The 21,973-nt window shown below is 48.3% G+C and overlaps 11 protein-coding genes and 1 non-coding gene across 12 annotated transcripts; 8 read left to right on the forward strand and 4 right to left on the reverse strand.

The window, feature by feature from the left end:
* Window positions 1-590: 590 nt before the first annotated feature.
* Window positions 591-3,064, forward strand: EDB82DRAFT_483497 (major facilitator superfamily domain-containing protein). Its single transcript, XM_025731841.2, has 2 exons — window positions 591-1,257; window positions 1,310-3,064. The coding sequence occupies exons 1-2, from the start codon at window positions 981-983 to the stop codon at window positions 2,779-2,781; spliced, it is 1,749 nt and encodes a 582-aa protein (XP_025590826.1). The 5' UTR covers window positions 591-980; the 3' UTR covers window positions 2,782-3,064.
* EDB82DRAFT_570502 (uncharacterized protein) lies at window positions 3,029-4,359 on the reverse strand (the record flags this gene model as incomplete). Its single annotated transcript, XM_025731840.2, has 2 exons — window positions 4,118-4,359; window positions 3,029-4,063 (listed from the first exon to the last, which is right to left on the reverse strand). Exons 1-2 carry the CDS (start codon window positions 4,160-4,162, stop codon window positions 3,029-3,031), a joined length of 1,080 nt encoding a protein of 359 aa, XP_025590825.1. The 5' UTR covers window positions 4,163-4,359.
* Window positions 4,360-5,046: 687 nt separating this feature from the next.
* EDB82DRAFT_470183 (PLC-like phosphodiesterase) lies at window positions 5,047-6,007 on the forward strand (the record flags this gene model as incomplete). The annotated part of the gene is made up of 3 exons (XM_065607942.1): window positions 5,047-5,561; window positions 5,623-5,899; window positions 5,948-6,007. The coding sequence occupies 3 exons, from the start codon at window positions 5,047-5,049 to the stop codon at window positions 6,005-6,007; spliced, it is 852 nt and encodes a 283-aa protein (XP_065465353.1).
* A 302-nt stretch (window positions 6,008-6,309) lies between these two features.
* On the forward strand, window positions 6,310-6,406 carry EDB82DRAFT_t9. Its single transcript has one exon. It is a non-coding gene; the product is annotated as a tRNA-Gly (tRNA).
* A 702-nt stretch (window positions 6,407-7,108) lies between these two features.
* Window positions 7,109-8,950, forward strand: EDB82DRAFT_14499 (uncharacterized protein). Its single transcript, XM_025731838.2, has 4 exons — window positions 7,109-7,374; window positions 7,457-8,268; window positions 8,322-8,509; window positions 8,561-8,950. The coding sequence occupies exons 1-4, from the start codon at window positions 7,332-7,334 to the stop codon at window positions 8,913-8,915; spliced, it is 1,398 nt and encodes a 465-aa protein (XP_025590823.1). The 5' UTR covers window positions 7,109-7,331; the 3' UTR covers window positions 8,916-8,950.
* Window positions 8,951-9,367: 417 nt separating this feature from the next.
* EDB82DRAFT_470185 (ureidoglycolate hydrolase-domain-containing protein) lies at window positions 9,368-11,572 on the forward strand (the record flags this gene model as incomplete). Its single annotated transcript, XM_025731836.2, has 4 exons — window positions 9,368-10,069; window positions 10,443-10,622; window positions 10,671-10,914; window positions 10,965-11,572. The coding sequence occupies 4 exons, from the start codon at window positions 9,368-9,370 to the stop codon at window positions 11,570-11,572; spliced, it is 1,734 nt and encodes a 577-aa protein (XP_025590821.2).
* EDB82DRAFT_483511 (60S ribosomal protein L44) lies at window positions 11,569-12,750 on the reverse strand. Its single transcript, XM_065608214.1, has 2 exons — window positions 12,016-12,750; window positions 11,569-11,962 (listed from the first exon to the last, which is right to left on the reverse strand). The coding sequence occupies exons 1-2, from the start codon at window positions 12,324-12,326 to the stop codon at window positions 11,923-11,925; spliced, it is 351 nt and encodes a 116-aa protein (XP_065465354.1). The 5' UTR covers window positions 12,327-12,750; the 3' UTR covers window positions 11,569-11,922.
* A 160-nt stretch (window positions 12,751-12,910) lies between these two features.
* EDB82DRAFT_483512 (coatomer epsilon subunit-domain-containing protein) lies at window positions 12,911-14,292 on the forward strand. The gene is made up of 4 exons (XM_025731834.2): window positions 12,911-13,429; window positions 13,486-13,628; window positions 13,677-13,915; window positions 13,963-14,292. The coding sequence occupies exons 1-4, from the start codon at window positions 13,036-13,038 to the stop codon at window positions 14,069-14,071; spliced, it is 885 nt and encodes a 294-aa protein (XP_025590819.1). The 5' UTR covers window positions 12,911-13,035; the 3' UTR covers window positions 14,072-14,292.
* EDB82DRAFT_483515 (multi protein bridging factor 1-domain-containing protein) lies at window positions 14,293-15,515 on the reverse strand. The gene is made up of 2 exons (XM_025731833.2): window positions 15,131-15,515; window positions 14,293-15,078 (listed from the first exon to the last, which is right to left on the reverse strand). Exons 1-2 carry the CDS (start codon window positions 15,284-15,286, stop codon window positions 14,776-14,778), a joined length of 459 nt encoding a protein of 152 aa, XP_025590818.1. The 5' UTR covers window positions 15,287-15,515; the 3' UTR covers window positions 14,293-14,775.
* Window positions 15,516-16,807: 1,292 nt separating this feature from the next.
* Window positions 16,808-18,486, forward strand: EDB82DRAFT_14556 (uncharacterized protein). The gene has a single exon (XM_025731831.2). It carries the CDS (start codon window positions 16,975-16,977, stop codon window positions 18,127-18,129), a length of 1,155 nt encoding a protein of 384 aa, XP_025590817.2. The 5' UTR covers window positions 16,808-16,974; the 3' UTR covers window positions 18,130-18,486.
* Window positions 18,487-19,037: 551 nt separating this feature from the next.
* On the forward strand, window positions 19,038-19,972 carry EDB82DRAFT_14574 (Mss4-like protein). The gene is made up of 3 exons (XM_025731830.2): window positions 19,038-19,367; window positions 19,431-19,642; window positions 19,694-19,972. The coding sequence occupies exons 1-3, from the start codon at window positions 19,250-19,252 to the stop codon at window positions 19,772-19,774; spliced, it is 411 nt and encodes a 136-aa protein (XP_025590816.1). The 5' UTR covers window positions 19,038-19,249; the 3' UTR covers window positions 19,775-19,972.
* Window positions 19,973-19,975: 3 nt separating this feature from the next.
* Window positions 19,976-21,887, reverse strand: EDB82DRAFT_483524 (uncharacterized protein). Its single transcript, XM_025731829.2, has 2 exons — window positions 20,888-21,887; window positions 19,976-20,833 (listed from the first exon to the last, which is right to left on the reverse strand). The coding sequence occupies exons 1-2, from the start codon at window positions 21,459-21,461 to the stop codon at window positions 20,148-20,150; spliced, it is 1,260 nt and encodes a 419-aa protein (XP_025590815.1). The 5' UTR covers window positions 21,462-21,887; the 3' UTR covers window positions 19,976-20,147.
* Between the last annotated feature and the right edge of the window lie 86 nt (window positions 21,888-21,973).

Raw genomic sequence — 21,973 nt, forward strand, 5'->3', positions numbered from 1 at the left:
ATTATCTGCTGTCATTCCAGACGTCAAGACTCTAAAGTCTCGAACAATTCCATTGATCTGATTCAGTTAAGAAACATCATGTTTGTCGATCTTGGGGAATTCGCTTCGCCCCCTACTTCACTGAGATTTGATAGGGTTCAAAGATCATGAACTTGATCAGCAACTTTGGAGCATGGCAATATCGGCTGCGGACTGCCGGTAGTGATCTAGTCGCCAGCCACTTTTGAACAAGACTATTGCCATTGGTCTCCCTCGGCGTTTGCATGCATTGGATTGGATCTATTATCAGTTACAGCCCCTGGAGGCTGAGTTGCGTTGACAGGCAGCAACTATATGAAATGCCTTATGATCAGGAAGATTATATGCGCCGCCCATAATACAGTGCTATCACAATTTGTAGTTCGTAGTAATAGCGGTAAAGTAGTCAACAAAAAAGAAGCCAAGCCTCCAATTATAGGAGATGATGGATGGAGGGATGATGAATTCCCGGCGTTGGCGCCTACCAAGCCCCTGGACCCAGTAGAAAATTGGATACGGGGTCTCCTATTCTGGGATGGATATTATTATTACTGGTTCTTTCAAGCACCTTAACTTCTGACTTGTCCTCTCAATGCCTTGTTTCACCTCTCGCATCTTACAATTGAAATCACTTGCTTTTTTTTATTGATTCTCGCTTCATACTCCCGTCACTCATTAACTGTTGTATTCGTTGTACGCATAGTTTCTTTTTCGCTGCATTATTTCGTTCGTGTCGGGATTCACCATCGGCTCTTCCGTTCAGTGACGCAGTCTCGCCAAGAGCATCCCATAATCCTTTCCAGTCAGGCTGATTCAACCATCAATCTCGATCTCATTCTGAAGGAACATCTCACAAACTTGAACAGCAATATCACGTGCACCTGGCTTCTCTTTTTATCTGATGTTCATATTATTGTTATCAAGAACATAACAAATTTCACATTTTGCCATCAACCTTGGAAATGCGCATCTCATGGCGTCTGGGTTCGGGTTACGTCGAGTCGGTGGATGACTATATCGGCGTGTTAGTGCCTCTAGAGGAGGCTCATCTTTACAGCCAAGCGGCAAAGGCAAAGCGTGCGAGCCATGGAGAGAAACGGGAAGAAGGCGAGTTGGATGATCTGGAAATGAAGGAAGAGCGTGAGGGTATGCTTGGGGGTGATGCGGCTGAGTACACCGTCGAAGGACTGCGAAAAGAGATGAGAGAAGGGCGACGAGGGCAATGGACGACATATGAGAGTGAGTCGACAATTGGAAAAGCACTGCGAAACGGAAACTGATAAAACTATAGTCAAATCAAAGCTCATGAACAAGGCAGTTGGAGATATTGGCATGGGCAGTTATAACTGGCAACTCTTCGTCCTCTGTGGCTGTGGATGGTTTGCCGATAACCTCTGGATGCAGGGGGTATCGCTCTGTCTGCCATCATTATCAGGCGAATTTGGGGTTGATGAGAAAACAGTTCGATACACGACCAGTGCTCTTTTTATCGGTCTATCAATCGGAAGTTTCTTCTGGGGCATTGGCTCGGATTTCCTGGGTCGTCGCATCGCCTTCAACACGACCCTACTTATCACCAGTGTTTTCGGCATCATGTCCGCCTATGCCCAGAGCTGGGGTAGCGTCTGTTTCTTCTTCGCTGCCCTTGGCTTCGGAGTGGGCGGTAACCTTCCTGTTGATGGAGCTTTGTTCCTCGAGTTTCTTCCTGATGCTTCCAGCGCTCTGCTCACACTCTTGTCCGTCTGGTGGCCCTTCGGACAGCTCGTCTCATCTCTGATCGCATGGTTCTTTATCGGCAACTGGCCCGTCGAGCAGGGTTGGAGGTACTTTATCGTCACTATTGGCATCGTCACCTTTGCCATGTTCGTCGTTCGATTCTTCATCTTCCACCTTTTCGAGTCTCCTAAATTCCTCCTCAACAAAGGCCGCCAACACGAGGCAGTCGCTGTCATCCACGGACTGGCTTACCGCAACGGCACAAGGACCTGGCTTACTTCAGAACTGCTCGACCTGGTTGCATGTGAGGACGGCGAGGATATGGCTCATGTTGCCGAAAAGAAGATCCCGGCCCTATCGACCATTGCCGTTATCCAGGAGAAGCTCAGGTCCTTCTCCGGAGAACGACTGCGACCTCTTTTCCAGAACAAGACTCTAGGCATGGCCACAGGTCTCGTCTGGTTCTGCTGGGCCACCATCGGCATGGGTTATCCTCTTTTCAACGCCTTCCTTCCCCAGTACTTTGCTCGTGCACACAACGAGGCTTCAGACAGCGTGCAGTCCGAAACAGACACCATTTCTTCAGACACATACCGCAACTACGCCATCGCCTCCGTCATGGGTGTTCCTGGTTCTCTGCTGGCCGCTTATCTGGTCGATCATCCCTCACCCTTCCTTGGTCGCCGCGGAACACTGGCTAGCTCTACGCTCCTTTCTGCCATATTTCTTTTCCTCTTTGTCATTTATGGCACGACCTCAACAGCCCAGCTCCTCATGTCTTGTGTTGAAGCTTTTGCTCAGAACATTATGTACGGTGTTCTCTACGCTTTCACACCCGAGATTTTCCCAGCACCTGTTCGAGGTGCTGGTACTGGTGTAGCCAGCTTCCTCAACCGAATTACTGGCCTCATGGCGCCCATCATTGCCGCCACTGTTCCCGGTGATGGCGCTACCACTCCTATTATCATGTCTGCCGTTCTCATTCTTTCGGCATTTGTTGGAATTTGTCTCATCCCTATCGAAACAAGAGGTGCTTCGCGCCTATAGGTCATCAACATTTTATTTAATCATCAAGCGCAGCTCCTGGCAAAGTCCAAGGCGCTGCATGAAATCAACATGCGCATACTAACGACCTGGAGTCAAAGAGTGGTCTTGGGTGTGGCTTGCATTTTATCGTGTCATTTACAAATGGGGGTTTGGTTGTGCATTCAACTTTGGTGTTATTCATATAGGTGCCTGTTTAGAACAGTCTAGGTCTATTTAAATTGTACAATAACGAATCGATAAGCGTTGCCTATCGGTTTCCTTTAGCGCCTGCTGGTGCATCGACTCTCCTCTTCCTCAGCGATGTTCCCATAGCATCTCTTACCATGGGGTCCGCTCTAATGGTGTTTTGCACAAGCCACTCTCTCATCTTGCCTTGCAAGTTGGACGTTGCTTCGGTGTCGCCTTTGAAGGGGGCCATTTCCATATCCAATAATCGTAAAGCATCGCTGTCAAGCTGCTTGGCCAACATCTCAAGTCGACCCAAGCTTTGGCGAAGTGCCTTTTCATCCTGCTCCTCGGACTTTTCCGGTCCAGTGATCATCACTGCCACGAGTGGGCCTATCTGGTTCAAAGCAATATAGAAAGTGATTGTCAGTCTTCGGGCAAGTGAGATGACTTGGAATGGGAGGTATGGCGGTAGAGATGTAACTCGAGCGAGCACAGCGTTGACAGCGTTGACGAACGGCGGAAAGTCGGGGCGCGTTACTGCTTGGAGCTCGAATACGCACAGGGCGATAAGTACAAGCCATCGATAGTATTTGCCAAAGTCCATATAACCAAACAGGCCCAGAATATAGATGGATGCAGCAGCAACAGCGTAGTGAGGCAGAATGCCCGAGATAACGCCACGAGTGACAAAATCCCTGATAGTAACACACTTTTGCCAGCGCGCGATTTCAGGTCCAAAGCGCTCGTAGGCAAATCTCCTAGCAGAATCCTGCAGTGTATCACTGGCAACCTTTAGGTGCATAAAGAAGGCGGCCGAGTCGCCAGCATCCTTGCCTGCCTTGTCGGGATGGTGCATAGCAGCCAGCCGACGGAAGCGCGTTTTGATCTCGCGGTCGGCTGCATCGAGAGGCACGCCGAGGTCGGCATAGTAGGAGGATATGCGACGCTGTTCGTAGTCGGCTTCGAAGATGGTGTAGCAGAGGTAGGCAGCGACGACGAGGATGTGAATGTTGCGTCGATGCGAGTTGTAACGGGCTGATCCAGGAGCAGGCTTGGGATCGCCGGCGCGAATGGTAAGGCCATAGTAAATAGTCTGAAGCCAGCCTGTTGCGAGCTGTGAAGACGTTAGTAAATAGATATGAGAGGAATCGTTCAAGGAAGTGCATACACCTGGGAGAAAGGCCCAGCCTATCATGGACAGATAGCCAGACATGATGGGCAACGGGAGCACTTATTGATGCTCTATGTTCTTGCAAAAGTGTGTGTACATGTGTTAAATAAACCAAGAATAGTGTGTCGAGTCGGGTGTGTAATACAAGTTGGCCTTTGTGCGAAGTGGCCAGGTTGTAGTTCGTACTAAGTCTAAAGATTGCGCTGGCAGTTACAGCCCAGGTGTTCGTTGATGTTTTGTTAGAGCACCAGTGCGTCAGAGTGGGTCTCGGCTTTTATGTCCTTATAGACTTCCGCATCACTCATATCAAATGTCTGACTCTATCAAATCCAACATCAGTCAAGATTTCATACAGAATTAATGAAGAATTCTGCATAGCCCTCACCAAAGATGACCAACTCCGCTATCTAGTTCAATACTCGACTCAGCCTGGATCGCTAATACAAAAGAATATCTACCATGTTCAGGGCACAACAAATTATATGCCAGAACTCCACCATGGCAATTATGCTTATCGCATTCACACCTATTCCCGGATCCCTGACTTTGGGTCGCTTTGTAGATCACAAGTTATATGTAACAACCAGGTGACGGGGATCATGGGCCAACCATTCAGTTGTTGCATTCAAACACCACCCCTTACAAAGCCCTGTTGCATGAGAGACATGCTGAATTGGGATGCTTCCACCGGCATATCATTGACCTATTGCTATAAGTTGTGGTGATATATACAAACATGATTCGTTGTTGCAACCGCTTGAAACATATTGCTGGCAGATGAGTTTATCACGTTGACCATAGAACATGGAGTCAACTCAAGGTTAAATACAGGTAGGCTTTATCTCAATTTTGAGTTCCTCTCGACAGTTTTACTTTATAGTTCACCATCTTCCCCTCTTCAGACTCATATCTTCTCGCCCGTTGCAATGTTTCCGCTGCACTTCATCGTCTTTTCGTTCTTTGCTGTGGCAGTCTGGGCTGCATGCAACGGCCATGATAAGTTATGCAAGCGCAAGTACTCGGAAACCACCTTTATCGGAGCTCACAACAGTGCTTTTGTCGGTAAACAGCCATCCCAAAACCAATACCTTCCAGTAACAGAGCAGCTCAACTTCGGCGTACGGTTCTTGCAAGCTCAAACGCAAGACAAGAACGGCGATATACAGATGTGCCATACTCACTGTTGGTTGTTGGACGAAGGTCCAATAGAAGACTACCTGAAAGATATATCAAGTTGGATGGCGAATAATCCGGATCAGGTTGTGACATTGCTTTTGACCAACCGTGACGCTTTGCCTATCGAGAAGTTCGATGCTGCGTTCAACAGTACGGGACTCAAAGAGTTTGTTTTTCGGCCAGAGAAGAAACTGGCTTTGAATGAGTGGCCAACTCTTCAGGAACTGATTGATGCTGGAACACGTCTCCTTGTATTCATGGGTATGTATGCGCGGTATCGAACATATATGATCCAGCTAATCGCTTTAGACTATAACATGGACGAGAGCAAGATTGACTACATCGTCAATCAATTCGACTACTTTTGGGAAACACCTTTTTGGTGAACTTGACCACTCGTTCCCTACTTGCGAAGTTGATCGGCCTGAGAACGGAGATCCTGCAAAACTTATGGGAATCATGAACCACATGCTCAATGATGATGTTCTTGGTATCATCATTCCGAGTCGGCTTCGTGCAAAACAGACGAATTCTGCAAAGTCAATTCAAAGTCAGGTAGACCTTTGCAAAAGCGAGTGGAGTGCAAAGCCAAGTGTTATACTTGTGAGTATTCGCCAATCGTGTAGTTGAGTTGCAGGCTAACCTTTACAGTTGGACTGGGTCAACGTTGGAGATGCTATGGAAGTTCAGCTGTTGTTGAACGGATTGTGAACAACGTCGAACAGTATAGTTCCGCTAGTGGTCGTTTCAAATACTTGCCATATCGTCTTACCCGTCCGTTGTGATTCAACATCATACACTAACCTTCATTGCATCAGAAAGCTTGTAAATGCCAGCAGCACAACGGCCAAACTATGAACCATTGCATCAAAGTTTAGGCTATTTTTATGGTTATTTACCTTTACAGTCCTAAGCTTAGGACTGGCTTTACCTAACTACCTGCCACATGAACGTCTTGAGATGATTCAGTGCTCCGTTTTTCAACAATCCGAGTAGCATCAAATACTCAATCAGCGTAATTGGTTTAGTGGTAAAATTCTCCGTTGCCATCCGGTTTCCAACGAAACCAGTAAGTTCGGGGAGCCCTGGGTTCGATTCCCAGATTACGCATTGTTCTTTTGCATTTTGAGGTTATAAGACGTCCTTTTTGCTACGTACTGGTGATGTTTTTGTTGGTTGATAGTCATGGTGGTGTGTTGGTGTTGTGATGCCATGTTGTGCGGTATGTAAACACTGGCCTTTGATTGGCTGTGACGTAAACCCAAAAGTTGATCAGGGGGAAGGTGCCTGGCTACTGCAGGGTTGTCCACTAAACTGATCCCCTGCGCAGCAACAGGAGACGCTAAATAAACTCTATTCACATACCGACATCTTATTGATCACTCACGGCTTATGGATTAATCGCAAATTAACGGTGACAACAAAGACAGAGAATACGAGCAATCTATTATTTCTGTATCACCAACACATCATCTGAAGAAAATCCACGTGCATCAATGCCAATAGTAGTACATGTATGTTTGAGACCTGCCAAGTTCCTCCAAGAAACCCCTTTCTTTAATTGGAATGAAAGTACAGTCAATCACTGAAGTTTTGCTTGTGATGCTGAACAACCAAGCTCTTGGCTAGACAATTTGCAACAAGTATGAACTGCCCCATTGAGCCTGTAATGTGCCACGCACATTTCCGCTTTTATTAAACCATGACCCTCTTGTGACATTTATCCAAATTGGGTTCAATGGGTTGCATATGTGTACATGTAGAATGAGGCCGCCATCACCAATTGCCGTCCCATCTCTTCTCGACCAGACTTCAAACAACTGGCTAGCGGCGCGCCTCCTTTTTCGGCATTGTCTCCCTGATTTCCTCGTAAATAAACCACGGGGCAAAATCCTCAATTGAGCCTCTCTCATTTGCGGTTGCCTTTTTCCCTAGTTTCCGCTCTGGTTTTCTTCTCCTACTTTTCTTTTCTTAATCTGGGTCATCTCTTCTCCATCATCTAATTCCCCCACATTCTCCAGACCGATCCCCAGAAATGTTGCTTCGCAAGCTCAGGCAAGCCTTGGCAGTGACAGCAGGTGAGTTAAACAGATGAACTCTCGTCACAAGCATCGCAATTCTTGATGCCATTGCTGTTACTAATCATTACTCTCCTCATAGCTATCCTCCCGTTCGCCTTCGCCAAAGACAAAGATGATGGCGGTCAATCCACATTCGTTTCCCCAGACGGCGATGTAGCTTTTGCCATTGACATTGGCGAGAATCGCGACACCGAAGTCTACTTCAGCCTTCGTGTCAAGAAGAGCCGATCATGGGGTGCTGTTGGTCTCGGAAGCGACGATATGCCTGGAGCTCTGTATCTCATGGTGTACAAGAGCAGTGACAGCGGCAATGTTACATTTTCCCCACGACTTGCCTACGGTCATTACGAACCATATTTCTGGGACGGGATGGATGTCGAAATCCTCAACAATAATACCGGAATCATCGACGATTATATGGTGGTGACAGGCCGTTGCAAGAGCGGATGTCGCAGCTGGCCTTCGCATGGTGGAAACAGAGGATATCTTGATGTTTACTCAGACGACAGCAAGGCCATCTTTGCTTTTGGTCCCAAGGAAGATTTCTACAGCAAGAACGAAGCTGCACCTCTTAAATACCATGCAGGATATGGCAGTTTTTCCATCAACATCGACAGAACGCATGGCAAATCTGAGATGCCATACATCAGCGATTCAACAAAGGATGTCGGGACCAAGTTCATCTACGGTAAAAAGGCGAGGCCAAACTGGGCATCGCCGCTTCACGGAGTTTTCATGGTCCTGTCGATTGTGTTCCTCATGCCAGTTGGTGTTGTTCTGCTGAGATCTGGTGGCTGGGTGAAGTGGCATGCTCTCAACCAGGTCATTGCGACTCTTGGCGTTTTCGCGGGCTTTGGGATTGGCGTTGCAAACAGTTTCTACTATCAAAGGGTATGTTGTGTCATCCGCACATTTGTCTGTGCCTCTAACTAATATGAAATTAGTCTCGAAGCTTTGATGATCCTCACCAAATAATTGGATTCGTTGTCACTGGTTTATTGCTTGGGCAATTTGGCCTGGGAGTGATGCATCACACTCAATACAAAAAGACCCAGAGCCCTACTCGGTACGGCAGGATCCATCTCTGGGTAGGCCGTATCATCCTGTTCTTCGGTACACTGAACGCATTCATGTGAGTATTTGACAATCCACTTCTTTTGGCGCATCACTAATACACTGTTAGGGGCTTCACATTCGCTCTGAACCGAAGATTCGGCATGCTTCTCGCTCTCCTCATCATCTTCATCTGCATTACCAGCCTAATCTTGATTTATGGTCGTCGATATCTGGACAAGCGTCGTCTGGGTCCTCGAGGTCCCGGTCTGGCAGGTCCTCAGCAATACGCCCCGCCCCCATGGAGACAACCTCCTCAGAACACTGGCTACCCATCCGATCCTCCGCCAGGATATCAGCCACCATCAAACCAAGGTCTTGGTGATGTGTCACCCGCGATGCGATCACCTTCACCATGGCAGTCGCACAAAGATGAGGACGATATGAATCTGGGACGTGAGCAGAGACCGAGGGAGTTTTCTTAGGAGTTTTGTCTGTGAGCAGTTTTGGCGTTCAGGCCCTGTATGACATGAACATGAAGAAATTAGCTGTTTTTACTCGTTATACCTAAGAAAAAGCAAGTGATATCCTAACATAGTTTGACTTCTGCTTGGTGACGTGAAATGAGAACCAGTGTCTGATGGTTCAGGGTAGGCAAGAGGCAATTTTTACAAGGCCGGCATTGACTTGTATAACAGTCAGGAATCCATCTAGTCCCTTAAAATTATATTGTGGTTGCTGTTTATGTTTTTATATGTTTTCAGTTGTATCTGGATATCTTTGTCGAGTAGTTGCAGCATTGTGTTGTTTTCGGAATTGATAGCCGACGTCGGACATGTACCAAAAATTGGCTCAAACTATAAGTGCCTTACCAGCAACTCCTCTCACAACATTCATCAATTACATTACACAAAAGCAGGAATCTCGAACCACCATCATGTCAGTCAAAGTCAACGTTGGAAACCTGAGCCTCAGGATCAAGACTATTCCTCTCACACAAGAAGAATTCGCGCCTTTTGGAGACGTGGTCTACAATCCTCGACCCAGTCTTCTTCCTTCTCAATACGCATCACAAGGCGGACATCTCCCATACAGCGGCACGTCGGCCAACCAAGGAACAGCAATTCGTTATGCCGATGTCAGCAAGCCTCAGGATCTTCTCTCGCAAGCCCCCAGCAAAGATGGTCAATTGATCATGAGTCAATTCGTTTGCGAAGCACGAAGCATGGCACCTGCAAAGGATGACACAACCCAGGACGAGTTCGCCGTCAACATTCTCGAGCGCCACCCTTTCACTTCTCAGACCTTTGCTCCCCTGGCTTCCACCGCTTCGAGCTACCTAGTCATCGTGGCTCCCACTTTGCCCCCGTCTCCCCAAGATGAGGGTCTCCCCGTGCCAAGCGGTGAGGGCCTACCTGGTAGAGGACTGCCTGACCTCAAGGGTCTGCGCGCTTTCATAGCAACGGATAAACAGGCTGTAACCTATGCTGCTGGCACGTGGCATGCCCCGATGGTGGCTTTGGGAAGAAAAGAAACCACATTGGATTTCTTGGTTGTTCAATTCTCCAGTGGAGTTGATATTCAAGATTGTCAAATTGTCACTTTTGAGGGGCATGACTCCAAGGATGCTGATATTAAGGTGCGCCTTCCGCGAAGCGGAAATATTGTCGCGAAGCTATAGCTGAAAGAAGACTGGCGATATTCGAGGGCTAGTAACTGCGTAATTTAATGGTGGCTGAGTACATATATTTGACATGTAATTTAAAACATAGACCACATTTACCAACAACTGACTTGCCTCTGATATTGATGCCCTGTCAAGGCTGTTTCACTAATCTCGAAATAATCGAGCTGAAATTTAGGCGTGACCCTATGACAAGATACAAGGGGATAAGAATAGTTCTCTCATTAATAGGCAAACATGAGCTTAGTCATCGTATATTCCAGACATGCCACGATAGACAAGAAACTGTTCTTATAGCTGCTGGTTGGCCCTTTGAGATTCGGTCCAGAAACTCAACCCAGAATTGATAACACAAAAGGTCATCAACAGTCTTCTACCTAGAGCCAAGATGGTAGCTCAATTCGAATTGGTCGAGGCCCGCAACAAGCTGGAGGATCTCTCCGGAATCCAGCTCAAGTCAGGCGAGAACCCATACAATGCACTTATCAAGGCATGCAACGACGACGTTGTAAGTGGCATTTTCTGCTGAATGACTGTCGTAAACTTACCAGATCAGGCTGAGATTCAAACCCTCTACTCAGTGCACAGGACCAAGCGAAATGCTCAACAGGCAGAGAAGTTCTTAGCTGCTGGCTTTGAAGAGCTCATCATTGATCAGACCCTCCTCAGGCTTGAAAACCCAACGGTAGAGCCAGGGTTCCTTGATAGTAGGAATTGCTTGGTATTCTGGGCCCGCCCTCCGGATCATATCATTCGATTGGCTGCCAAGGTGAACGAGATGTTGAAGAAGGCCGCACCAAGTAAGAGTATTTTAACTTAAACTGCTTGTATGGTGCTAACAATTCAAAAGGTGTCTGGCTTATGCCTTCCCATAGAATGCACTTGACGGCTCTTGAGGTTGCCTTCTCAAAGACTCCTCAGGAAATCGCTGCCTATGTTCACACCCTGAGGCCATCTATTCCTGAGATCGTCAACTACCCGTACTCACACAGATCTCGTCTTGTTAAGCCTATGGTGTCCTACGATTTGTCTGCTTTTGCTCTCTCATTCCTCCCTGCCTCAGGTGAACCATCGCTCTCGCCACCTCTTACTGAGCCTGTCGAAACAGAAGGTATCACGCAGGGAGACAGCTACACTTACCACCACCTTCGTCGGGATGTCTATGATAAGGTCCAGGAGGGCGGTGTTGTCGTTGCTTCAAGGTATCAAGTTCCTAGTGCACACATCACGCTCGGACGATACTTGAACCATGATGATTATAACACACCGGAGAAGAGGGCGAACTGGGTCAAGGCCATCGACGAGATCAATGCATGGCTCGAGAAGGAGGTCTGGGATAACCCGGACTCCGAGTACAACGGCGAATGGCTTGTCGGTCATGAGCGAGGACTTGACGCGCGAAACGGTACACTGTGGTACGGAGGCGGCAAGACCATCATGCTGGGAGAGGGATTTTAGAGTATATCGCGTATTAGACCTATAGACCTATACACCGTTGCTGTTTTGAAGCTTGCTGAACCATAACCATGACTCATAAGCCGCCCCTCCCCTCACCCATCCTGAGCGATGCTGAGGGGTAATGACTCAACGAATAAATCTTGCTCATCACCGGGTAGGCATATTCTTGCGCTGTGCTTTTGAAAGTTGTGTTGGTGCAACACAGAGATTTTTTCTTTTCATTCATTCCCTATGAAACATGCCTCAAACCGAGGGCGTGTACCTCCTTTCGCCTGTGTCCATCCATGATGCCCAAATGCCGCCGAGGTAAGCATAGAAATGGTGACCCTGAGACCCCAAACACAAAGCACTTAGAAAACGAGAGCAGCACCCTTTGTCTTCTTGTCACCACTGTAGTCATTGTTAGCATTGTCGCAATCCATAAGTCCCAGTAGTTCACGTACCCAAGCTCGAAGTGCTTGCATCGCTTCAGCGCCAACTGGAGCTTGGTCTTGCACTTGACACACTCCAATCGAAGGACAACCTTCTTGGTGGTCTTGGCCTTCTTGTGGAAGACGGGCTTGGTCTGACCACCATAACCGGACTGCTTGCGGTCATATCGACGCTTTCCCTGGGCGAACAGGGAGGCCTTTCCAGCCTTGTACTGGGTGACCTTGTGCTGGGTGTGCTTGCGGCACTCCTTGCCCTTGCAGTAGGTGTTACGGGTCTTGGGAATGTTGACCTGTGGGATCCAGTGTGTTAGCCATCTGGTCATGATCGAGTGTCAAGACCTCTATTAGATCTCGCCATGCCGTCGTCCGTCGCCCGAGACAGTTTTGGAAGAAAGGGTTGAATCGTCGTAAATGTTTCGAAATGGCGCAATAGCATGACAGCTGAGTTGTCGTCGGCGATCGAAGATGAGGCGTTGCTTGTGTTTTCGAAAATCGTGTCCCCTCGCTTTTCAAAATTTCATCCCACTTTCTCCAATATTACTGTCATCGTGCGGGCGGTCGACGGGCGCATGGCGGGAGACAATGGCATTGCATCTTTTGATAAGAGTGCTGATGCTATTGCCGACTCTGATCAAAGGCTTTAGACTGATGCGACGTACCATTTTGACGACGATGTGCGGTGCCGTTCGTTGGGTGTGTTTGGTGATGCAAGTTCCAAAGACTGACTAAAATTGGGGGGTTTTGGTTATTTCGAACTTTGTGGGCAGTCGACCCTACCTGCCCCATTCGGGCGGGCACTCGCTTGCAACAGCCACATTTGAGGCCTGATATATAAGGCTTTCATGATCAGCGCCTCATCTTCGTGAGGCTAAGGGGAAGTACGTACTTTTGAAGCTCACTCCACGAAAGGACAGACAACGGCCCCACCTTGGATTGAATCTCAGGCGCATCACCAAGGTGTTCTCAAGGGACGTTTTCAGGGACAACACTTATATGCAATTGTAAAGAATTATACAAGCAATAACCGTCAAAATGGACCCTTACTCTACCGAAGGCGAATTGATCAATATCCACAGCCACTTCCATCAGGGGCAGTACCAGGAAGTTGTCGACTTCGATACCTCGTCCTTCTCCCCTGATAACGCCGTGCCCGTTCGCGTCCTAGTTCTCCGAGCTCGACTGGCTCTTGGCCAAGCAGAAGATGTCCTCGACGAAGTGAAGGGTGAATCCGAGCCCGAGCTTCAGGCTCTTGGTGCTCTTGCTGAGCTAAACTTGGGCAAGACCGATTCCGCAGTTCAGACGATCGAGACGCTTGCGTCCTCAGCCGCCGACAACACAACGGTGCAGGTTATTGGAGGAACAGTTCTTCAAGCTGCTGGAAAGTCTGAGGAGGCCCTTGCTCTCCTTACCCAACATCAGGGAAGCCGTATGGAAACCTCAAGTTTAGCTATGCTCAGGATTATGCTGACCGCTATTATCCAGTCGACGCCGTCTCCCTTATCGTTCAGATTCACTTGCAACAAAACCGAACCGACCTCGCCCTGAAGGAAGTCTCCGCTGCGCGACGATGGGCTCAGGACAGCCTTTTGGTCAACTTGGCCGAGTCTTGGGTTGGATTGAGAGTGGTAAGCATGGCACAACTGCTAATGACGCCTTTTACTAAGACGATATAGGGTGGTGAGAAGTACCAGCAGGCTTTCTACGTCTATGAGGAGCTTGCCCAAGCTCCCTCAACTTCATCAGTACGCAGCCTTGTTTCGCAAGCTGTCTGCGAATTGCACCTTGGCCGAACAGAAGAGGCACAGGCTGCCCTGGATCAGGCTTTGGAGAAGGACGCCAACAACGCCGATGCCATTGCCAACTTGCTCGTTCTCAACGTCATCACTGGCAGCAAGTCCGATGAGTTTACGCAGTAAGTTTTACTCTAATACATAGTGGTTTGATACTTACGTCTCGCAGGAAACTCCAGAGCGCCAAACCTGACCACCAGTTCCTGGCCGACTTGGAAGAGAAGAGTGCCCTGTTTGACAGAGCCGCTACAAAGTACAGCCCCAAGGTTTCAGCATAATTTTGAAATTGGGTGTATGAATTGCTAGATTTAATGATGGGCACATGGTTGATAGAAGAATTGTATCCCTTAGCGACGAGTATCGAGATCTTGTGTATGTGTTGCGCCGTAACAGCTGGCAAATGGCGTATGTAGTGTCTCTACCTTTATAAAAAGTCGGGGAAGGGTCACGGTGATGGAAATAGAACAAAAATTCATTTTTACTACAGGCTGACTTCTCAAAATCCGATACTGTCAACCTATCCCGTGATTTGGTTCTTATTGGTGGCTCTGACTATATATATATATGCCTCCACTTGTTCAGCTGCCAACGGCAACTTTATATGATATCATTAGTATGGAGCAAAACGACCACAGGTTGTGAGACCTATGCGCGCACCGAAATGGTCATGCGAATAAGAACGAAACAGGCCGCAAGGTCATGATGCATGAGGATATTTTATTCGGTTGAGCGGGCTAATTTACCTCGCTCATGAGTTAAGAAACCAGAACACCCATAATCTGAGGAGTCCATTCTTTCTATCGCCGTGAATCCCGAAGACCCATCATAAAAAAAGAAGTTCATGTACCCATTGTCATAAACGCATCGTGACGGCCCACACGAAACTCCCATATTTCCCAGCCAAGATATCATCATTCGCTAACGCTCGACTCGGCTCTGAAGCCTTGTTACAAATATTTCCCTCTAATCAGGCATGAATTGATCATTTCTTCTTGTTAGGGAACTTGGGAGCACCAATGTCGGTGCCTCGCAGCTTGACATTGAGTACGCGCTCCATGGCGCCGAGCACCTTCTGGTCGGGGGCGGCGCTACCTCGCTCGAAATCAGCGACGATAGCCTGGGTGGTGTTGCAGCGGGTAGCGAGATCCTTCTGGGTCATCTTGGGCTCGATCTGCTGTCGAGCCTTTGCGATGACGTCGCCAACAGTCTTGCCGATGGTGTTGGGCTTGATGATGTCGTCGGATCGGTCAACCTTGGTCATACGCTGACCCTCTGGTGCGGAACCCTTTGTAAAGTTTCAGTGACGAATGTAGTATAGATGGATTGGTTGTACATACAGCGTTGGCAGAAGAGAACTTCTTCTCGGTGCTGAGACCACCAGCTCGTTGGGCAGCGTTGAGAGCAGCCTTTCCTCGGACGACGGTCTCTCGCTGAGCATTGCCGGGGCCACGAGCGCGGCTGCCGATCTTGGTTGCGGTGTCCCAGTCATCCATTTTGAAGTTTATGTTGTTGTTTATAAAATGTAGATATGTGGCCGAAAGTGGTTTGTAAGTCGAAAGGATTGAGTATGAGAAAGAAGTGTTGTTTGTTGCGTGAGTGAGAATGTAATATCGATCGAGCTGGGTTCCGGGCGACAAAGAATTTATGGAGAAGGTGATGGAATGGGTGGAGGGGCTCGAGGGGGCACTGAGTCAATCGGCGGGGGGTTATAATTGGCACCGTGCATCGGTGGCCTCTTCTCGGGCTGCCCCCTGGGGCTTACTACATGCTGCGCCCATCGCGACACGACGATAAGGCTGTTTTGCCCTGGAAATGACAGTGCGACAGCGGCAGACTCAGGTAGGTGTGAACTTTGTTTCGCACCGCCACTGGTGGCTTATTCGCTCGCCTCTTCAGTTCATGGAAGGTGCTAGACGTCTGCCGGGACGGGACCCCTTCCATTTTTCTGCAGGGTTTGATCTTAAAGACGGCTTGTCCGGCCGGGTTGGGAGTTTGGGATCTGCTCAGGCCGGTATGACTGTTAGTTAGAGAGAAAGATTTAATCAATGACGACAAAGCGGGACTATCAGAAAATGACACGCTCATGCCCAATGATGCGCATCTTCCGTCCATAATTTTATGCATAGATATTTGTGTTGTCCATTGATTCCATGGTTGATGACTAACCAGCCTTTTCGATATTGCAGCTGCGACGCTCACTGGTTGTCATGTAGATTCAGTGTCCATTACAGGCAATCTACCTTGATGGACAACATCAGAACCTCGGCACGTCCTGTGTAGCTAATTATTCTACTGAAATCATTTTAGATATTCAAATCTTCATTCCCCTCTCCCCTCTCTTGTGTATACTCTCGTCTTTGTAGGCTGGGAGTTTTCCATTCACTTCATTAACAGACATGCCCTACCCTTGACCTTGTTTATGGACGGCTTGTCTGAGGACTCGACTCTTCTGTCAGTCATCCTTATCGCTGACTTTATTGACCGAGTCGTCGAAAGATGGTTGTATTTCTCTACCATTGCCTCGATCATATGGCTGTACCATTCTCTGACGGGCTGGCTTACCCTAGGCTTCATAGCTTGGAAGCACTCGGCGGTCACCGTCATCTCGCGATATATCGGCCTGAATCAACTATCTCTTATCACAATAATCGCTGCGGCAACATGCTTCTTTGGATATTTTATCCTGAAATGGCTGGTACCCGGGACCACCAGTGGCCGAACTGGCGATCCGCGACCAATGTTAATACCTGGCCGAATAACACACTCTCGGCTGTTTCCCAAACAGCATTCGTTTTCTTACCAATATCTTACTATTGGCGTTCCAGTAGACTCTACGGGGAATGTTGATAGTATGATATCAATCGATAGGCCTATATCAACCTGGTTGTCGGGTTTACTCAGACCAAAAGTTTGGTTCAGCATAGATGCTGCTGATCATTTTCAACGACAATCTTCATACACGGGGCTGCGTGGCAAACTGGATTCTTATCTACAATCCGAGGTTTGTGGCTATATGGCAACGCGACTGGCTCCGAACTGACAGCAACAGCATGTTGACCCATCGCAATATCCTCATGCTTACCTTGTGACCCCACCGCGGCACCTCGGTTTTGGCTACAGCCCAGTATCGTTTTGGTTCTTGTACTCTCAAGATAAGGTGTTTTCGGCAACTATCGTCGAGATGCACAATATTTTTGGGGAGAGACATTCCTATTTCGCCGCTCGAAACTTCGAGGCCGAGGCCGAGCATATCCAGGATGGAAACATGGATAATCAAGAGCTTAAACGTGCCCAAGTAAATGCAACGGCGCAAAAGGAATTCCATGTTTCGCCCTTCAATTCTCGCGAAGGGTCCTACTCGATACTTGCGAGCGATCCTCTTGGACCTGAGATGTACGGGTTTCATGGACTCGACATCACTATCAATCTCTTCTCGTCCAAAGGCTATAAAAAGCTTGTGGCAAAATTGGTTTCCGAAAACCAGGCAATTGATCCACACGAGATGAGTGTCACCCAGAAGGTCGGCTTCATTTTGACTTGGTTTTGGTCAGCAGTTGCTACCTTCCCTCGATTTATCAAGGAGTCTGCCGTTCTCTTGTTCAGACATAACCTTCACTTTTGGTACCGACCCGAGCCTCGCAAAAATAGCATAGGGCGGTTAAGTAGCGATGTCGAGAAGGTTCTTGAAAGAGTGTTTCGCGCATATCTCCGGAGTCTTGTTGAGCAATCGCGTATACCAGTTGTTGTTCGATACACACCTAGCGGAGATGCTGAAGTTTCTGAAGAGATCTTGAGATCACCTTCGGCAACCGATTCAAGCGAATGCGCAAAAGAGATCAATATCGAGATTCTGACACCAACCTTTTATTCTCGGTTTGTTCATTATGCGCATGATTCAGAGGCTGTTTTCTGTGAGCTTGCTGAGAGCTGCACATTTTGGACTGACAAGCCTGAGCAATTGACAAATATATTCTTGAAGAAGCGATCGCCATCGCTTCATGCCTTGAGCCTCGTCGAATATGTTTGGTTTCAACTTATCAAGTCTATGAGACGCCGACCCCGAAAAATTGAAAGACCTTTGACATCTGCAGACAAATCGTCATCCCCGACTTCCGGCATCGACATTCGAGGCTTTCGCATCTCATCTATGGACGCATTTGTACTTGGGCAAGAAGATGCCAGAGTGAAGAAAGCGTACAGAACGGCAGTCCTTCGAGTATTCGTGGCCGATCGTATCACTCTTGGTAGCACGACCCTGCTTGGCATGATGGAGCTTGTAGGAAGAGCGGGCATCTCATGGGCTTTAGCGTCTCTTATCACTCATGGCTTCTCATGATGAGCGTATAGTTGTTGGTGAAAGTCCCCGGGGACTCAACACTTCATAATGGGAGAGAGGTGAAACCTGTGCTTCATCAGCACTGATACGTATTCACTCTTTCATGCTTTGCCTGCAAAGAACTGCGCTTTGACCGACGCGAGATACGCTTGATACGACCATAGGAACAGGCTAAACTGGCGTTTCGAGATCCTTCACGTCAGCCAATCAGCATCACGAACTTTGAAGCCCCAGTGGTGAGCTCTCCACTGCCCCGCGACTTTCATCATCATTTTGACTAAGCTCTGAGAGAGCTTGGTCAAGCTTGTGTCCTTTGTCTGAACAGAAGTCAATGGCTACACTAGGAATTCCTCCAGTAATTGTCAGAATGGGTCTTACTGCAACCGAACGATACCACGACACTCATGGAAAAGCTCAATCCGCGAATATCGAACTATTCTAATTCCAAATACTGTCCGCATAAGCCCCGCTTGGTCAACCTGCAGGCTGGTCCCCGAAGAATTACAAATTCCTCAGTCAACGTCACACGGTACTTTGTTTACAAGGGGCGCCCAACGAGCTAAGGCTGACGATTTGAGATAATGATACGCAGATACGCCAATGGGACAACGCTACATGTCGATAATGTCCCGACCGTCCGAGTATCTGGAATTGATCGATGCTTTTGGTTTCATGGCTTGTCAAGCACTTCATGATATCGTCAAGGGAATTTAGGCTATGTTGGCTTTTGGTTAAGCTCTACTCTGGTCCCGTCAACGCATAACATACCTATCCAGGCATTGTAAACAAATACTGTCTCGTACAGTCGTACTCGAATATGCAGCTCCAGTTTAGAAAGACAACACACCCCTAAGTTGAAGATCTTGTCCAACGTCATCCAATCACCGCCCCACCAACAAAGGCTTTCCCTGTTCATCATACCGTCACCCTTAACATTTGCTAACAGGAGTTCGGGACTTGCCTTTACCCCGCTACGACCCCTCATAGAGCTTTCGAGAGCTCCTTATAAGCTTTAAAAAGCCCGTCCTCTCCCAGACTTGAAAGTGGTGTTAGTCCAGACATTCATCGCCGACTTTGAACAATACACCAGCCTACCACTCTATATTCCAAATCTTTCACAATGCCTCTCTCCGGACACTGCCTCTGCAAAGCCGTCACCTACAAGGTCGACGATGAGCCTCTCGTTGTTGGCTACGACCACTGTGACGACTGCCAGCGTCAGAGCGGTTCCACCTACTGTAAGACTCCCTTTTTCTGGATACACGACCCGAACAATTAAACAAAGCTAACATCGTCTTCAGCTCTCGTTGCTGTTGTCAAGAAGGACAAGCTCACCATCAACGGCCCCGTCAAGACCTACTCCGGCACCAAGGGCTCTTCTGGCAACATCGTCCACCGTCTCTTCTGCTCTGAGTGCGGTTCTCCCATTGCCCACGACCCCGATGCCGCCCCTGAAATCATCGCTCTGAAGGCTGGTACTCTTGATACCGAGATCAAGAAGAACCTCAAGCCTGTGAGTACCATCGATGTATGACCAACTGGAAATAACTAACATTTACTACAGGATACCGAGATCTGGACCGTCGGAAAGCTGCCTTTCTGCCAGGAGCACCTCGCCAAGCCCTTCAAGCACATGCCCGAGTAAGGAACGAAGCGTCAGGATATGATGATAATGATGATGAGTCGTTAAGAGGAGGCCCAGTGCCTGAAAATAATACAGTAAAAGATAAAAATTATCTCACAAACATTCCATACTTGCCATCGAGATAAGTGACTAAACCACAATCTTAATTATTGTGTGAGCAAAGCAATTGCACAGTAAATAATCATATTTGCATCTCCATATCTTGTTGCTATAATAATGAAAAGCCATACAGGCAATGTAATTCTGCCACTGTATTACAAGGGTATCTAACTAGTGTATCTTACTATCATAAAAACGTTGAATCTATCTCATCAAACTCATACTCCTTTCCTTTTCCCAGACACCATTTCAATGCCAACCGTAGCCATTAAGCTTACGCAAGCACAATGCCCACAAACATCATGACAGCCGTAGCCATCATGACAGTGGGATTCACATGCCCAGCGGCAGCAGCTTCAGGGAATGCCTTCTGCAAACGACCAGTTTCGCTGGCAACCTCTGTAAAACAACTTGCTGTACCGCACTCATAACCGTCAGGGCAGCATCCAGCCACAGAACCGGCGTTTCTACCACAGAGAAACCACCCATCTGCGCATGTCGATGCGGGGCCGGGAGCAGGCGGCGCATCAGTGGCGAGAACGACGATTGTCGCGCCGTCGGTGACGATGGTCGTTGAAGGAGCCGGGCAATTGTGCGTATCACAGTTTCGATCGGTTCGGCAGCAACCACCGCCGTGAGTTGCAAGACAGCCATAGAAGCCAGTGGGGCATCCTGTTTGTGTATCTTCGTCTTTAGACGAGGTGGTTACAGAAGTGCCGGTTGGACGATAAGGCGCAATGCCAGTGACGGAGCCCGTAGCTGTCGTAGGTGCAGTTGTGCCTTCCGTCTCCGTCTCCGTTTCTGACTCAGCTTCGGAGACTGTCGTAGGCTCTTCCTCTGCCGTTGTCTCAGCTTCTGTCTCGGTAGTGGGTTCCACTGTAGGCTCTTCAGTTGTCTCTTGTGCGACTGTAGTCGACGCTTGGGTTGTGCTTGTCGGGGTCGCAGCAGCACTTGGAACACCTGCTTGCAGTCAGTACCGACCTAGGAGCAGAGTGCGAGTGTATCTTCACTTACATCCAAGCCCTTGACATACATACCCTGGGATACAGCATCCACCGCCAAGCTCTTCCGGGCAACTTGCGGCTTCAGATGGACATGACCCAACACCTCCATCACATGAAGCCCCATCAGGACAGCATGCGACGCCTCCAGCCACACTGTCTCCGACATCTACACAGTATGTTCCTTCCTGACAGCATTTGACCTCTGGGTCAATGTTGGAGCAGATGTTCATCCCCTTAGGACAAGACGTTCTTCTCTGCAGCAACGCCAATGCCTCTGCGGCACGCCGTAACATGCTATCCCGAGATTCTTCGCTATGAGGGGCAAATGCCGGACGATAGAACCGTTCCGTGCCGTTGAGTGTTAGGAGTTCATCATCCTGGTTATCTAGGAACGATATCGCAGCGGCGGCAGCATCGCGGGGAGAAAGGATTTGCAACGGCGCAAATGCAAGATGCTCACGGAGGAGTTTATCGTTGGAACCGGGAGCGAGCTTCTTGATAGCTGTTGGCGAACTCGATTCGGCGACAGCTTGTGGAGGCAAGAAAGCGGCGAGAGAAAACAACATTGTTGATATGGGCCGCATCTTCGTATACTGAGTGACTGAAGTTGAAGAATAATCCAAGAACTCAGTGAGTTGTCACAGCTGTATCTTGGCTGAAGTGTTAGCGGTGAAATATAAAATATGAGGCTCTTACACCGCCACACAATACCCAATGACCCGTTATTAGGCGAAATGTCGCCTATACAGAGATAACGAGTCAAGTTGAATGAATGCTGAATGAGTTGACAAGTTGAAAATGTGAGGGGAAGAGAGGAAGTGAGGCCGCTATCCAGGCTTGCCTGGGGTATGACAACTTGGACTTATTCCCAGTTGGGTAACTTGTAAACAAATTCGGTGGCTGGGAGATGGCTAAGTGAAGATATGACGAGCTAAAGATGATTGTCAAATTGAGAGGCAAACCTTGAAAAATTACCTTGGAATTTGCCTCATACTATAAAAATACTGTTATAGTAATGAACTAATAATAGCCATGAAAAGCCTGGAAGACTCCCGCGATTAAAGTTGAAGTCATGATGGCTGGGCGGGATGGCGTG

The sequence above is a fragment of the Fusarium venenatum genome (genome assembly GCF_020744135.1).
Source record: "Fusarium venenatum strain MPI-CAGE-CH-0201 chromosome Unknown EDB82scaffold_1, whole genome shotgun sequence".
In the NCBI taxonomy this organism is placed as follows: Eukaryota; Fungi; Ascomycota; class Sordariomycetes; order Hypocreales; family Nectriaceae; genus Fusarium; species Fusarium venenatum.

Excerpts from the sequence above, each read along its gene's own strand:
- EDB82DRAFT_483497 (XM_025731841.2), top strand. The coding sequence starts at position 981 with ATGCGCATCTCATGGCGTCTGGGTTCGGGTTACGTCGAGTCGGTGGAT. Across the intron at positions 1,258-1,309 it reads GCAATGGACGACATATGAGA|TCAAATCAAAGCTCATGAAC; the intron begins GTGAGTCGACAA and ends ATAAAACTATAG.
- EDB82DRAFT_14499 (XM_025731838.2), top strand. The coding sequence starts at position 7,332 with ATGTTGCTTCGCAAGCTCAGGCAAGCCTTGGCAGTGACAGCAG. Across the intron at positions 8,269-8,321 it reads ACAGTTTCTACTATCAAAGG|TCTCGAAGCTTTGATGATCC; the intron begins GTATGTTGTGTC and ends ATATGAAATTAG. Across the intron at positions 8,510-8,560 it reads GGTACACTGAACGCATTCAT|GGGCTTCACATTCGCTCTGA; the intron begins GTGAGTATTTGA and ends ATACACTGTTAG.
- EDB82DRAFT_483511 (XM_065608214.1), bottom strand. The coding sequence starts at position 12,326 with ATGACCAGATGGCTAACACACTGGATCCCACAGGTCAACATTCCCAAG. Across the intron at positions 11,963-12,015 it reads TGCAAGCACTTCGAGCTTGG|TGGTGACAAGAAGACAAAGG; the intron begins GTACGTGAACTA and ends CAATGACTACAG.
- EDB82DRAFT_483512 (XM_025731834.2), top strand. The coding sequence starts at position 13,036 with ATGGACCCTTACTCTACCGAAGGCGAATTGATCAATATCCACAGCCAC. Across the intron at positions 13,629-13,676 it reads CTTGGGTTGGATTGAGAGTG|GGTGGTGAGAAGTACCAGCA; the intron begins GTAAGCATGGCA and ends AAGACGATATAG. Across the intron at positions 13,916-13,962 it reads AAGTCCGATGAGTTTACGCA|GAAACTCCAGAGCGCCAAAC; the intron begins GTAAGTTTTACT and ends TACGTCTCGCAG.
- EDB82DRAFT_483515 (XM_025731833.2), bottom strand. The coding sequence starts at position 15,286 with ATGGATGACTGGGACACCGCAACCAAGATCGGCAGCCGCGCTCGTGGC. Across the intron at positions 15,079-15,130 it reads AGTTCTCTTCTGCCAACGCT|GGTTCCGCACCAGAGGGTCA; the intron begins GTATGTACAACC and ends AACTTTACAAAG.
- EDB82DRAFT_14556 (XM_025731831.2), top strand. The coding sequence starts at position 16,975 with ATGCACAATATTTTTGGGGAGAGACATTCCTATTTCGCCGCTCGAAAC.
- EDB82DRAFT_14574 (XM_025731830.2), top strand. The coding sequence starts at position 19,250 with ATGCCTCTCTCCGGACACTGCCTCTGCAAAGCCGTCACCTACAAGGTC. Across the intron at positions 19,368-19,430 it reads TCAGAGCGGTTCCACCTACT|CTCTCGTTGCTGTTGTCAAG; the intron begins GTAAGACTCCCT and ends CATCGTCTTCAG. Across the intron at positions 19,643-19,693 it reads TCAAGAAGAACCTCAAGCCT|GATACCGAGATCTGGACCGT; the intron begins GTGAGTACCATC and ends CATTTACTACAG.
- EDB82DRAFT_483524 (XM_025731829.2), bottom strand. The coding sequence starts at position 21,461 with ATGCGGCCCATATCAACAATGTTGTTTTCTCTCGCCGCTTTCTTGCCT. Across the intron at positions 20,834-20,887 it reads TGTATGTCAAGGGCTTGGAT|GTGTTCCAAGTGCTGCTGCG; the intron begins GTAAGTGAAGAT and ends GACTGCAAGCAG.